This window comes from Vulpes vulpes, chromosome 14 (genome assembly GCF_048418805.1).
Source record: "Vulpes vulpes isolate BD-2025 chromosome 14, VulVul3, whole genome shotgun sequence".
In the NCBI taxonomy this organism is placed as follows: Eukaryota; Metazoa; Chordata; class Mammalia; order Carnivora; family Canidae; genus Vulpes; species Vulpes vulpes.
Window position 1 is genome coordinate 30,095,472 of NC_132793.1, and position 14,832 is coordinate 30,110,303.

The 14,832-nt window shown below is 54.7% G+C and overlaps 1 protein-coding gene across 4 annotated transcripts; it reads right to left on the reverse strand.

Moving 5' to 3' along the window:
* Positions 1–275: 275 nt before the first annotated feature.
* Positions 276–13,708, reverse strand: ADISSP (adipose secreted signaling protein). Of its 4 annotated transcripts, none has more exons than XM_026012362.2 (6): positions 13,542–13,708; positions 6,290–6,406; positions 4,759–4,901; positions 2,152–2,290; positions 1,159–1,281; positions 276–926 (listed from the first exon to the last, which is right to left on the reverse strand). In XM_026012362.2, exons 2-6 carry the CDS (start codon positions 6,306–6,308, stop codon positions 826–828), a joined length of 525 nt encoding a protein of 174 aa, XP_025868147.1. In that variant the 5' UTR covers positions 6,309–6,406; positions 13,542–13,708; the 3' UTR covers positions 276–825. The 4 variants fall into 4 exon arrangements, with proteins under 4 accessions (XP_025868147.1, XP_025868145.1, XP_072592374.1 ...); XM_026012360.2 differs by having other exon boundaries at positions 2,104–2,290; XM_072736273.1 differs by lacking the exon at positions 13,542–13,708 and adding an exon at positions 13,118–13,226.
* Positions 13,709–14,832: the final 1,124 nt, after the last annotated feature.

Genomic DNA, 14,832 nt, shown 5'->3' on the forward strand with positions numbered 1-14,832 from the left:
GGGCGCTGCTCTCTGTCAAACATCCCAAACAGAACTCGCCACTTCCAAAGACCTCTCTCAGGCCCAGGCAGAAGGCTCCTCCCCATTTACTCTAGTCAGCTTTTCCCAGGCCTAAAATACCACACGTGCACACTTCTTTGGGGGCTAGGTGCTAGAATACCACGGAGTGCCCTTGCCTCCTAAAAAAATGGTTATAGCCAAAACTGTTCCTTAGCCTGTCTGCAGAGGATTGTGGGTGTTCTGAGAGCATCGAAGAACAAACACTGGCTGGCATCTGGTATCCACTGAAAATTTTATTTCTTTACGGTTTTATCCCAACCAGTCCTTTAAAAACCAAGTAACACAGACCTGGGGGCTAGGGCTTGGGGACTGTGCCTCCCTCCTACTCAGCGCTGACAGCAGTAGGAAAGAGGGAGGGAGCACGGGAGGGCTAAAGCCAGCCAGCAGCAGCAGTAATGGGAGTGACGACGTCACAGAGCCAGCTCCCTCCTCTCCCAAGCCCTGGCTAGATCCCCTATGGCTTGGGGTTGGGGTGGGCAGAACCCACCCCAGGCGCCCCCCTCCCCTCCTCAGATAGCCTCCTTGGGGGCTCAACCCATTTCTTCCGGCAGGAGACTGAGGCACACGGAGAGGAGGAAGTGGGAGAGGAGGACGCAGGAGAGGCAGGGAGGTGGCACAATGAAGGCAGAGGTGAGAGGCCCCTAGACACCCCACCCCCGCCCCCACCCCGGGGAGGGGCGAGGAAGCCACACCATCACACAGCATTCGGGGAGATGAGGTGGGGTTTAAGGCTGTGGGGCCCTGAGGCGTGCAGGGCCTCAGGCCTCAGTCGAAGCCGTGCCAGTCGCTGTGCTCTGAGTCGTATTCTAGCTCAGCACCCACGCACTTGACCCCATCAAGCAGCATGGGTGTGCCATGGTGTCGGTCTGCAAAGCAGATGACAAATCAGGAAGCCAGACTGGCCCCTTGGCTCCACCCACTCTTTGGAGGCCCCTCCCCACCTTCCCTCTGGGCTCTGCTAGGAGGGTGGGGAGAAAGGCAGCCAGGTATCCAGGGGGCCAGGGTAAGAATCCCTTTTTCAGACAGGGAAGATAGAAACCCCTTGCAGCCAAGCTGGCACCTCCCTCCTCTATCCAGACACAAGGCTCACACACTCACCCATGACGCGGGCCTGCACTGTCACTCGCACACAGGTGCCAGCGCCACCTTCACAGGCTAGCAGCATCTCCTCCTTCAGGACGCCCTCCTTGTGCGCTGCATACTCACACTTGACACTGTAACCTGCACAGGTGATCAGCATTTCCATGGTCTCCACCCCTGACCCTCCCAGCACTCACTGGCCTCAGCATGCCACCAAGACTGGCCACCTCCTCCAAAGGAGTAAGGATGGCCTAGGACCTATCTGCCCAGGGCTGGGCAAATAGGCCTTGGAAACTTCCCACTCTTCACTGAGCTCTACGTGACTCCAGACTGTGGACAACCCCATTAGGGCTCCAAGGGTCAAACTCAAGTTTCCAGGAGGAAGACCCACTGACTCCCCAAAAAGGAAAGCAAGGAGAGGGGTGGTGGGGAAAGAGGGGCAGGGCAAGCCCTGAGCATATCTGGTGGCAAGAGGTAAAGGCCAGAGGGAGGGAGCTCAATACACTTAAGGGAAAGATCATGAAGAGGAAGTAGGGGGCCATGAAACTGAAGCTGGGGTGTCAGCATACTGTGAAACTGATACCCTAACCTCTGCAGGGGCAGGAGAGGACTTGAAGAGTTGGCAGGGTAGGGAGTAGCAGCCTCAAGTCTGAAGCCTGTGCCTGGGGGGGTGCTAGGAGGTAGCTGCCCAGGATTCCTGGGGCTCTGGCAGATTTTTCTTAAGGGGCAGGCAGGAGGGAGAGCTGGAAGCCCAGAGCCAGTTGACTGGCTCCATGACCCCACTGAGGGAACTATAAGGTGACACACAGGCATGGGCCAATAGTGTAACCCCAAGGCCTAAGGTATGGGACCTCCCAAAATGCCACACTGCAAGCCCATAAGGAGGCCTCACGTCCCCCAATTGCTGAACTGCCCATCCACCCTAGAAGGGGGGATAGCACCCATGCTCTCACTCCCGCTTACTTCCTGCTGGAAGAGAACAGGCCTCCAGCACCTGAGCAAGGGACACACCTTCTGGGACGGGCATGACGCTGAGGAGCTTGAGGTGTAGGCTGGGGACTGGTGCTTCTCGGATGTCCTTGCTCAGCCTGTGCACTGGGGGCAGAGTGAAGGTAATCTCATACCTGTGCAGGATCTTCAGGAAGCCAACCTATAGCAGAAAGGTAGGGGGAAAGGAGGAGCACCTTCACTCTCAGCCTCCCCAGGGCCCACCCAGGTCCTGCCTCTTAGGATCCTGTGGGCCCCTGCACCCATTGCTTTAGGGATCCCAGCGGGGGCCTAACTCCCTCCAGCACTCTAGCCTATACACGCCCCAAGCCCAATGGCTCCAGGCCCTTGGCCTGAGGACCTCATTCCCTCAGCTTGCTGCTCAGCATGTTTCACAGGCCCCACAGCAAATGGTGGCCCATTTTATAGATGGAAGCCAGTGAGTGGCTGAAATCCGCACGGTGTGGCCAGGGTAAAGCTCTCCCTAGACGTCTGGGCCACTCCTGCCACATGTGGCACATAGCAAGGCACCTGCCATTGCCCACAAGGGGAAGCTCAAAGTCCCACAATACAGATCATTCACCTCTCTCCACCACTGCCAACACATGCCCAGAGCCAATAGCCTGGGGTCAGGGACACTGGTCCTCTAGTCACTCATGTGGAGATAGGGGCAACACAGATTACACGAGATGGCGGAGGAGACAGAATTAGAAAAAGACACTAGATCAGCTTGTCAGTCTAGAGCTGGCCCCTGGGCACCAGCTACTGAACCCTACTGGCACCTGAATGTGGATGCCTGCCTGCCCACTCAAAGGCTCAGTGTGCCCAAAGCCCCAGCTCATGGCCCAAGCCCTTTCTATTGTTCATACACAGTGACTGGCAACCAATGCCCCCTGGGAGAGATGCCAACCTGGGTAAGTCCAGCCATGTGAAGGGACACAAGCTGAGGTGGCTGCTGAGCGGGCAGGCTAACCAGAGTGCAGTCCAGGAGGCACAGAGGTGCACACTGTACCTACAACTCATGTACACACACACTGGCTTGCTCACAGTTGCAAGGGCTGGACAGCCCTGTCACTGGGGCTTGTTAGGACTGGCTCCATAAAGCGTTTAGCTTTTCAATGGGATAGGCAGACATCAGTGTATGCTAAAGGTCAGTCCATGTGGCTCTCTCATGCTGCAGGTGGAGGACCCACCTCTCAAGAGGGCTTTTTGGCTATCTCACCAATGGTGACCCTGTGGTCCAGCTGCACCAGTTGCAGAATTTTCCAGGGGAAATCCTAAGAGATGTGCAAAAAACACTCACCACTGCACCATTTGTAACAGTAAAAAATAGAAACAGTCATAAGCACCAGGAATAGGGAACCGGCTAAATCAATGATGATACATTTAATGGAATACCAGGCAACTGGAAAATCTCATGGAAAATTGTTTACTGACATAGACAGGAGATGGTTCACAACATAAGCAAACAAAAAACAGTGTGTCTGCTGTGATACCAGCTGTTTTTGGAAATGAAGCAAAAAAAAAAAAAAAAAAGCTGAAATGACACAAACCAAAATATTAACTATGGTTGTGTCTGGATAGTATGATGGTGTGTGCTTTTAAATTTCTTTATAGTTTTCTCTAGTTTCCAAGTTTTCCCCAATAGATGTCAATGGGTTTTGCAATGGAGAAAGAAGGGGAGAGGGAGCTATTCTTTAAAGTTTTGATTCATTCTGTTAATTCCCTTGAGGAAGCTGTCAGCTGTAGGAAAAGAGCAAGGATTTTACATTTGGGCAGAAATGATGAATCTGGACCCCTTCTCAGGGAGGTCTCCATGGACCAGATGCCTTCCCCTTGCTAGGGCATTCCTGTTCAACTCCAGAGCCCTGGCTTATTGTTCAACCTGATGAGGGGCTCATTCCCTGTTTCTCCACCAATATGTCCCCTCCAGACACTTCCTCCTGCCCCTCCCAAGTGGATGTGGGATGTGACAGTGCCCCAGAAGTTGGAGAAGCCATGCTGGGGTGTGTGTGAGGTGTGACCACTGGGACAGGTGGGTCCTCCACCCAGGAGAAAACATAGGGGTGATCAGTAAGCATTAATACCACAGAGACCCTTAAGCAGCCAGAGGTTTGGCAAAGAAGAGTAAGTAAAGTCACGCCTTGTTATCACCAGAATTGGCCTCACACCTGTGTGACACACATACATTCTTTCATCTCATTCTCACACCAACTCTCTGGGATGGAAACGGTCTTCATTTCAGAGAAGAGGAAACTGAGGTGACCTGTCCAAATTCACAGCTCCAGAATAGCAGGCCTGGACCTGATGTGCGGTATCCCAAGCCTTGACACCACCTTCCATTGCCTTGACACCACCATCTACAGGGTGGGGAGTGGATGTCATTGTTGGGATGACAATGATAACAACAGCTCTGTACCACTTGTTTGAGTAACATTCTAAAGGTACTCATTTCATTGTAATCTCACCACCTCCCATTTACAAACAGTGAAACCAAGGCCGAGGTAGGGACACAGATGTGCCTATGTAGCCAGCTTAGAAGAAATGGAACAGATAGGCCCAGGAAGCCAGGCAGGGCCAGGCAGGAGACAGAGGGAGTCAGGCGGATGGTAGGGGGAGGTGTGCACGTACCTTGACCAGAAAGCTGCTGTCACTCTCCTGGGTGACCATGACCACAGAGTCATGCAGCTTCTCATCAAAGTGGACATGGCTCTGGGAGCCTTCTGCATCATGGCCTGCTGCAAAGCGGATACTCCGGACTCTGGGCTTATTGCCTAAGAAGAGAATGAGAAAGGGCTCCAGGGGCTGTGGGCTTCCTCTACTCCCCCTTGCCCTTGTCACACACACCCCCACACACACCCCTAGCAACTGCCCTTGACATCACTTAGCACCCACTAGCTGGGCTCCTTTCAGGGCTAGGCCATATCCTACTGGATACTAGGGGTCATGAGGCTTAAGGCCCCCTACCTGCCCAGTCCTCCCACAAAATATAAGCACCTTGGGAATGGGCGTGTCAGGGATTGGCTAGTATGACCCCTTACTTAGAGATGAGGCAGATGACAGAAATAATAAGAGGAGATAATCCTCCAGACTCTCGGCAAGCCCCAAGCTGTGCAGACTCAGCCCTGGGCCTTGGGTACCCTGCCCAGTGCTCTCCTTCACAGTGGCGAGCTCCCCATTGCTGAGATCTCTTACAGGTCTATGAGTGCCAAGGCCCCTGCCTGCCCCTCCTGACGACTGCAAACTGAGAGAAGGGAGTGGGGACTGGAACAGGCTCTGTGGGACCCTTCTGAGGGTGAGAGAAACAAAGGAAGGCCAGAAACCACACCGAGCCCACCCAGAAGAGGCTGCAACTGTCCCTAAACTTCATCATTGATCATCAGCAAGAAAGATGGAAGTACCCAGGGCAGCCTCTCAGACCCCTCCCAAAGACACCCTTCCCTCCTCTATTTAACACACACACAAGGCCATCAGCTGTCCCTACCTGGGTCCAGTTCTCCAAAGCCAGGAGGCAGGGAGTTGAGATAGGCAGAACAGTTGGAACTGGGCTGAGGGCCTAGGCTGGGGGAGGTGCATCTTGCCATGAACAGGACCCCAATACTCTGGACCACAGCCATCGCCCTTAGGCCTCCCAAGAGCTTTGCCTAGAGTCCTTGTGGTGGGAGGGGCTGGGCCAGGCCTGGCCTGAGTTCTCAGATACTTGGTGGAAGCCTAGGGATGCAGGCTAGGTGCCCTGCTGAGCCCCCGGGAACTGACCCTCAAATTTTACCTAGCCTCCCTCGCCCAAAACCCTCTATGAGCCTTTTTGGATGCTAAATGAAGCCCAAATTCCCTTCTGTAGCTTCCTGTGGCCTACCTACCTCGTCACCCCAAGACTATTGCCCCCTAGCCACTGCAATGGAATAGGAAAGCTGGAACTTGGGGACATAGGGGCACATACCTCCACAAACCAGCACACCAAGGAGCCAGCATGAGTCTTCAGGTTCCCTGCTAGGGCTTGGGTCAGTGCCAGGATCCAGCACAAACAGTGGTATAATTACACTGATGTAATGTATATCACACACACACACAGCCAATGCAGGCCCCGCATGCAACAATATCCCTCCCACCAGAGCCCGCTGGAAGACTCATGCACACCCTGCCAAGCCAGGAAGGCACTTACCCTTGTTGGCTGCAGCCATGGATGCCTTCCCTGCCACAGGGTAAGACACACAGCTCCTGCCAGACTCGGCCACTCAAGCGCAGCAGCCTCCCATGCTCCAGGGACACCAGTGGGAGCCTACAGGGTGGGAAGTGGAGAGGGCAGGGGTCAGAGCCACCCAAGGGGCCCATGGCTGGGGGAAAGCAGAGATCTCCCTTTAGGGAAGACACTAAAACTCAACCCCCTGCTGCTCTCACCAGCCAAAGGGTGCTTGTACCTTCTAGCCTGGGGGGGCTTCTGCTCCCCACTCTGCATGTTCCCCAAGAGCCCTCACTCCTGCCTGATGCCCTGTTGCCCCAGAGCCTTGCCAGCATGTGCTGAGCTACTGCTTCTGGGTGCCAGAGTTGGTACAGGACTCTTGTACCCAACCCACCTGAGGCTGCCAGGAAAGGCTGCCTGGAAAGGAAGGGGACCTCACTGGCACTTTTCAGAGGCTACTTCTCATGCCAGTGACCCCAAGGGCTCCACCCTCCTACAGCCAGATGCCCCGTTATTCAGGTGAAACACCCAGTGCAGCTGGTCCAGGTTGGAGTCAACAATATGCATGAAAGAAAGCAAGAAACAGGGCCCACAGAAGATGGGCCCTTGGAGCTTCCCTCCTGATAGCAGGTCAGAGCCATAAACAGAACAGAGCTGGGTGAAGGGGCTGCCCCATGGCAACCCACCATTCAGCCTCTGGCCTGAGTCTCTGAACTAGTCTCCTGGCTCAATGCCCCAAGGGCAGCCTCAGGGCAGGGGCAGCAGGAGGCACCCCCAGGAAGCCTGTGTGAGCAGCCTGGCCATTAATGGGCCAAGCTGGGACCATCTAAGCTTCAAGAAGAATAATGAGCGCAACTGCTGAAAACAGATGGAATACATAAAACTGCAGCATTCACAGAGATAACAAAAAAAGAGACAAAGCAAAATAAACTCCATCCCTCATTTGTCACCACGACAGCAGCAATGCCCTAACTCTTTACTCTGAGGATTGGCAATAAAGATGCATGCCTGGGTGGCGCAGCTGGTTAAGCATCCAACTTTTGATTATGGCTCCGGCTCCAGTCATGACCTCAGGGTCATGGGATTGAGCCTTGTGTTGAGCTCCAGACTCCGCAGAGAGTCTGCTTGTCTCTCTCTCTGCCCCTCTGCCCTCCTCCCCACCAAGCAGGAGTTCTCTCTCTCTCTCTCAAATAAATAGTCTTTTTTTTTTTAAAGAAAATTGGCAATAAAGATAAATAATTTGGCCTGCCCCTTAGCCTTTCATGTAACCAAATCATCCAGGTGGCTAAAGGAAACCTCTTCTTTTCAGAAGAATTTTTGCTATTAAATAACAAAGGAATGACCAAATGCTAAATAATGCTGCAGCCGCCAAAGAAACAAATGCTGGAGGTGGGGGGCAGTCCAGGGAGCCTCAACCAGGAGAACAAAAGCTGACAAAAGTAGGTGCTCACAGATACCCAAGTGCCACTGACACATGGTCTGAGCTTCTTCAGGGGACTGACCCAGGTTTGCAGTGGAGGGATGTGGTGTCAGCCACACACACCCGTCAGTCTCCTGTCACTCACATTGGGACAGCCTGACCATAGAGGCCTCCTGAGGTGAGGCAGCATGAAGTCACAGTATCACTGACAAGGAGGTACTGCCTGAAATGTCTAATCTGGATCTAAGGAAGCCCCTAGTTCCAACTTCCTGCTGACTCAAAAGGCTGAGGTGAGTAGAATACATGAGATGACTCCCTGGGGAAGAAACAAATCCAGAAGGCAGAATGTTCTATGGGACAACTGACCCATCATTTGGGTTTTTTCCCCCCAAACTACAAGAAAATTAAGGGAGTGGTAGTTGTTCTAGATAGGGGATGGGCCAGCCAGAGCCTGAGGTGGACGCCTGTTTTCTACAGTGGTATTGGACAAGGGGATCCCTGGGTGGCTCAGCAGTTTGACTCCTGCTTCCAGCCCAGGGCAAGGTCCTGGGGTCCCAGGACCAGGTCCGGTGATCAGGTCCCAGGATCGAGTCCATCGAGTCCTGCATCGGGCCTACTTCTCTGTGTCTCTGCCTCTGTGTGTGTGTGTGTGTGTGTGTCTCATGAATAAATAAACAAAATCTTAAAAGAAAAAAAAGGAAAAGGAACAAAACTGCACTCCTTTGTTTAAATGGTGTCTAAAACTGCTTTTGCACTAAAGCAAAGCTCCTTTGAGTAGTTGCAACAGAGACCACATGGCCTGCCTGCAAAATCTAAAATATTTACCGTCTGGCCCTTGATAGAAAAAATTTGCCAACCACTGCTCTAAATTAACACACAAAGAGACCAAGAAGGCAGGGTGCTCAATGGGACAACTGACCTGGTTTTTTCCACTACATCAGCTACAAGAAGAAAAATAAATGGGGTAAGGGGTTTGTAACTACCTATTTAAAAAGGACATTTTGGAGATAATTGGAAAACATGAATAGGACTGGATCTTGCGTGGTGACATTAAGAAATAAAAGCTAATTTTGTTAGGTAAGATAATGGAATTGTATCGTATAGAGACATATGTCCTTATTTTTCAGAGAAATGGGCTGAAGTATTTAGAGATGAGTAAACCATGAAAGACCTTGGCTAATCCAAGGAGCAAAGAGAAACCACAGGGTGCCCTCCTAGTTGGGGGCTGGGCTATAGAGGACACAACCTCAAGGTCCCTTAGGTACCAAGCTGCCCTGGGAGCAGGCCTCAACTCCCCTTTCACTTTCCAGTGCAAGAGAAGCCCACCCAGCCCCAAGCACCTCATGGGCAGGGTGGACAGGAACAGACAGGAACCAAGAACCCTCAGGCAGAAGGCCTAAGGAGCTACAGGGAAAGGCAAGACTTTGGTCTCAGGTCTCAGGCCAGTACCCCACCACCGCCACCACTGGAAGTTAGCTCCCAGGCCCAGGGTATAGGAAACGGAACTATGCCCCCACTTATCTCTGGCCAGGGCCACTCTGGGGTCAGTCCCAGAAGGGCAGCCCCTTAGCCCTGGAATGCTCAGCTTGTCCCCAGACAGACTGGCCCTTGAAGTGAAGCCTCCCCAACCCCACCCACTCTAGCCATCCCTTGAATCTGTGGATTCAAAACATGGGAAAAATGGCCAAAAGCATACCAGGCCTTCTTCCTACCTTGTGCGGAGGCTGCTCTGGCCACACAGGAATGACAGCTCCATGTCTATAAGGTCCCTCCATCTCCCAAGACACTTCCCAGAGACCCAGATGAAACTCTTAACCAGTGGCTGGTAAGCAAAGGCTCCTGGAGACTCCTTCCACAAATATTCTGACCCACTACATGCAGAGCCCCCTCCCTTCTTCCCTATCAACCCACTGCCTACTGCCTGCCTGTCTTCATCCAGGCTCTCCCTCTGGCCTGGAACAACCCTTGTCCCCAACCAATACCTAAGCTCATTCTCAGCCCAAGGGCTTTTTTTAGGGTAACACAACTCTACCTCACGGCCTCCCATCCCAAGATAGGCCTAAAAATCTTTAAAAGGACCCCCTTTAAAAAATAAATTAAATAAGTTAATTAATTAAATAGGTTTAGCACTGCCTGCAGCCCAGGGTGTGATCCTGGAGTCCCGGGATCAAGTCCCACATCAGGCTTCCTGCATGGAGCCTGCTTCTCCCTCTGCCTGTGTCTCTGCCTCTCTCTCTCTCTCTCTCTCTGAATAAATAAATAAATAAATCTTTTTTTAAAAAAATAATTAAATAAATAAAAGGACCCCCTTTCCCAGCTTCTGGGATCATTTTATGTTCCCCACATTGCCAGAGCAGGGACTATGTTTGTGCCAAACCCTGTGTACACACTACCCAGCCTAGCATGGGGCAGGGAGCAGCTGGGTCCAGTTATATTTGTTAAATGAATGAATAACCAAACCAAGGGGAACCCAAGCATGGGCCTTGGTTGGGCCCTCTAGGTAGATGTGACATGTCAAGGCCAGTATCTCTATACCGGAAGCTCTCAGAAAGAGGAACACCCCACCCCACTCTCTTAGCCAACTCTTACTCCAGAGGGTCCTCCCCTCCCCCCATCTCACAGAACATGGCTTCCCACTGGGCATTATTCTGGCCTTGAAATGGAATGCCCCCTGAGGGCAAGACCAGCATCTCCTGCACTGCCCAGAGCTCAATCAGGCCTGCCTGTAACCCTTGGGCAGTGAGAACACAGAGATGGAAGGCAAGTGACTTAAAGGGCCCAGAGGAGGCTGAAAGAAGCAAGCCTCCTTTCTCAGCAGAAAGTCCTGTCAGTCGAGGTCCCCTGGGAGCCAGATTCTCATTCAAACAAAATTCCTCATCAGAAGTGGGAGAGGGGATCCATCTCCCTTTGCTGCAGCTGTATCCATAGGAACTGCTGGGTCCCCTCACAACCCCAGGCCTCCTCCTGTGCCAGCCACATCCTGAATGTGGTCCAAGCTGTACAGTCAACAGAGACAGGAGGGATATGGTCACAAGCGTGGGCTCCAGAGCCCAGCAGTCCTGGTTCACATTTAGGCAGCTTGGAAAGTTAACTCGGAGTCTCTGTGCCTCAGTTTCCTCGTCTATAACACAGGAATAAGCAGTGACCTCTTCCTCTGAGGGTTTGGTGCAGCCGATACCTGAAGCTCTGCTGGCACTCCCCGCTCTGCCCTCATCTTTGCAAAAGCAAATCCCAAAGGTCTGGTTTCTGAAGCAACAGCAATTTCAGGGCAGCACCAGTGGAGAGGCTCTTCAGTCTAATCCTGGAACAGTCAGGAATGGCCCTCAGGGGGGGCCCTAGGGACTTCAGCCTTCTCAGAAAACAGCTCAAGGGTTGAGGGGCCCCCTCCCCCTTCCCTTCTCCCGCTTCCCTCCTCCCCGACTCCCAGGCTAGCCAAGTCCCCCAGGGATAACCAGAGAGCAGACTGCTGAGAGTCCGCTGTCCCCTTCAACCAGAGGAAGATGTGAGGAGTGTATATCCTGAGAAATGCCCCCTCCTCAACAACAAAAACAAAAGGACACCAAGGAGAGCCCCCATCCCAGCTTAGCTGGGCTGTGAACAGGTCATCAGTGATACCATGGACAGTCACAGGATGGGGAGGGCTGGCCCACTCAGAAGCTGGAACAAGAAAGGGCCTTGGGGGGCTTCTCTGGCTCTGTTATTCTCAGGGAAATTGAAGGAAGCTTCTCTCTGGGAGACAGAGCTGAATTCCCTCTCAGCTTTAGAGAGAAAGGCTGCTTCAAGGTTACCCTACCCAGGTCAGGGCTCAGCCAGGCCTGGTGGAACTTCTGGCAGGAGAAGACCCAGGAACATGGCAAGTGAGCAAACAAATGGACAAAGAGACAGTTACACAGATATCCAGAGTTCTCAGCCCCCTAGACTCCAGCCCCACAGGGTGCTAGCTGCTACTCCAGGCTGCCCCACACTGGGACCCAAGGTTCCAGACAGGAGGGAGGACCAGGACAGTCTGTCCTCAGCAAAGTGGAGCTCCAGAACATACCCTCCATTCCACAGCTGCACACCTATACCACACCTCCCTGCCCTGGAAGCAGCTCCTAGATCCCAGGCACCACAGGGCGAGCCCCAGCTTGTCCTCTGGTGTATGGCTAGGAGCATGGCCCCAAACTCCTGGGTCTCATTTTTCATTTATTCCTCCATCTCCATTCTCAACCTGTTCAAGGACTTTGAGCCAGGATACTCCACAACCTTCCACCCCACCCCCCACCCCTCCTTGGCCCCACTCTGCCCCACCCTAACCCACCCTAAATCCTGGTCCAGCCTCTCATTAAAACTCAAGCTTGTGGGATCCCTGGGTGGCACAGCGGTTTGGCGCCTGCCTTTGACCCAGGGCGCAATCCTGGAGACCCGGGACGTCGGGCTCCCGGTGCATGGAGCCTGCTTCTCACTCTGTGTCTCTCTCTCTCTGTGTGACTATCATAAATAAATAAAAAAAATTAAAAAAAAAAAAAGCTCAAGCTTGTAAACAGAGCTCCCATTGAGACCACACTGACCTGCTGACTCCAAAACCTGATATAGAACTGGGTACATAGTAAGGGGACCACATACCTAGGACAAGGTCTGAAAAGGCAAAACTGGATGTCCGGTTTGGTTGTGGCAATTATACATCAACTCAGTCTGGATGGGACTCCATTTCCTCCTCCCTCCACCAGGCCAAAAGTGCAAGGATAAGTATGGTGTTCTCTTTCTCACAAGCAGGGGTGAATTAGGGAAGAGACTCCCACCATCCCACCCCCTTGTGTATCCACAAAATGTGCAATCCTCCTCTGCCCAGCATTCCCTTCTCAAAACCCCCCATCCCCCAGCTAGAGGGTCCTTAGACCCTTCTCGAACTCCAGATTGCCTGCCCCACCCGGTGCTTGCCCTGAGCCTGTCACCTGAAGGCCCCAAGAAGTAGAGGCCAGGCCTGGCTGGGGGGGGGGGGGGGGGGGGGGTTGTGAGGAGGGTGGTGGCACTTGCCCCTGACCTTCTTCAGCTCCCTGGGAGAGAAATGCCCTACCCCCACTTCCCAATGCCAAGATTTAAGAGGAAAGGTAACCCAAAGATTCTCTTCTCAGTCCAGCAGGGCTTCAGGTCCAGAACCTAAATAAAACCCCTCCAGCTGAGATGACAGGAAGGTGCTGGCCAAGCCCCCAAAGGCATCAGGAGCCCAGGTCTAGGACCCTGTCCTCTCCTGCCTCTATCCCCGTGGGTGTGGTGGCCCATCACCGCCCCCTTCTCATTTTCTAGGGGGACAGATGCAGCTAGACGTTCCCCCTCCACCACACCCCTCCAGGGCTTCTAGGCGGCAGCTTTGTCCCTTAGAGATAATCCTGTGCCCTTCCCACCCTCACCTCTGCTGACGCAGGAGTCTCAGGAGCCTGCACTCCCCGATATCACCGCCCTCCTCCCCGTAGGTGCCCAGGCAAGAGAGGCTCAGAGGCTACTTGTCCAAGGTCACACAGCGAGGCGTGACAATAGCGGGGGAGGGGGAATGCTGACGGCGCTGACCCCATTACGCCCCCGCCCTCGCTGTGTCACACGTGCCCCCGACGGCGCGCCGCGGAAAACATCCCCGCTCCACCACCTAACGGTCACCCGCGGCGTCAGGCCTGACATTTCCCTAGCTCAGTTGCCAGGGAGCACTCCCGTGTGCGGCCCCACGGCGGAGCCGCCGCCCCAGCCCCGCAGGGTCCCAGTCACCGACTGCCCGGCACGGGAGTGCATCTCGGCGAGCAGAGCGGAACTGGGAGGTGGCGGGAGGAGGAGCAGTCTCACCGTGCAGGGCGCACCCTAGGGCCGGTCGGAAGGGTCCACCACAGCGGCGGCGGTGGCGGTCGCGGCGGCAGCGGGGGCTCAACGCCGAACCCGAGGAGCGAGCCCCGCGCCCGCGCCGCCGCCGCCGCCACCGCCCGCCTCATGGGTACGCCCCCTACCTCTACCCATTGGCCGGCCGAGGGGGTGGGGCGAGAGCGCTTCCGACCAATGAGCGGGCGCCAGAGAACCGCCAACAGGCGTTGCGCCACCGTGTCACGTGCAAGGGGCCCGCGGCTGCGCGGGGCTAGCCCACGCCTACCCACGACCCGGCGAGTTCTCGCGATGAAGGCAGCTAGGCCGCCCGACGCAGCCTGGGGCTGGCGTGGGTCAGAAGCGGCAAATGGAAGGAGGGGCGTCTCCAAGAGTCCCCGCCTGCGTCCCAACTTCGACTGCGGAGCTTGCACCTCCGGCCCGGCCCTAACTCGGAATGGGATTCCCCTGGCCTCTGTGTCCTCGAGCGGCCGTGAGGCGGGACTCGCCTCTCTCACTAGGCTTCCAAGCCCGCCTCGGCAGTCGATATGGGAACCTCTGGGTCCTGCTCCGGAGCTGAGGAGCCCGCCATCCTTCCCACTCTGCGACCCTCCTCCCCATCTACCCACCAGCCCCCTTCTCGGAGGAGGAGGAAGCGCTCTCGCACTCGCCCCGCCGGCCCGAATAGGCATCAGAACAAAGAAAGCACGCGGGATGAGCCTCCGGGGACCGCAGCCGCTGCTCCTGGTCTCCATGGAGGCGGTCGCCATGGCAGCGGGAGGCGCCTAGTTTCGCGCGGGTGGGGTGGGGCGTGGGCAACTGCACGGAGCCCCGGGGCGAGAGGCGTGGCCCTAGGCTCTTTAGGTGTTCCAGCCGCCGCCCCCCTGGCGCTCCTGGAGCGACTGTCCTCCCCCAATTTCGCTGGCCGTGAGAGGGTCCCTAAACTTCCTGCGGGGAGCAGTCCGGAGCACTAGGTTCCCTCCTTACAAACAGTGGAACTAGGAGAGCGACGGTAATGGCTCGGAGGGGCGGCTTCCTTTCAGAAGGACCTCGGCCGCTGCCTTTGAGGAACGGCCAAGGCTCCTATCTTCCGCTGTATCCCTGTGGTCCCTAACGTGTCTCATGGTCTCTGGTCTCCGCACGGTGGGCGAATTAATTTTCCTGAGCTATTGTTTCCATCGCATCTTGCCCTGCTCTGGAATTGTCTTCAGCAGAGCTTCACAAACTTTTTGGAAGCATTTTGGGTGATTCGTGCGCACTCTGGCGTTTGAGATACTGCCCT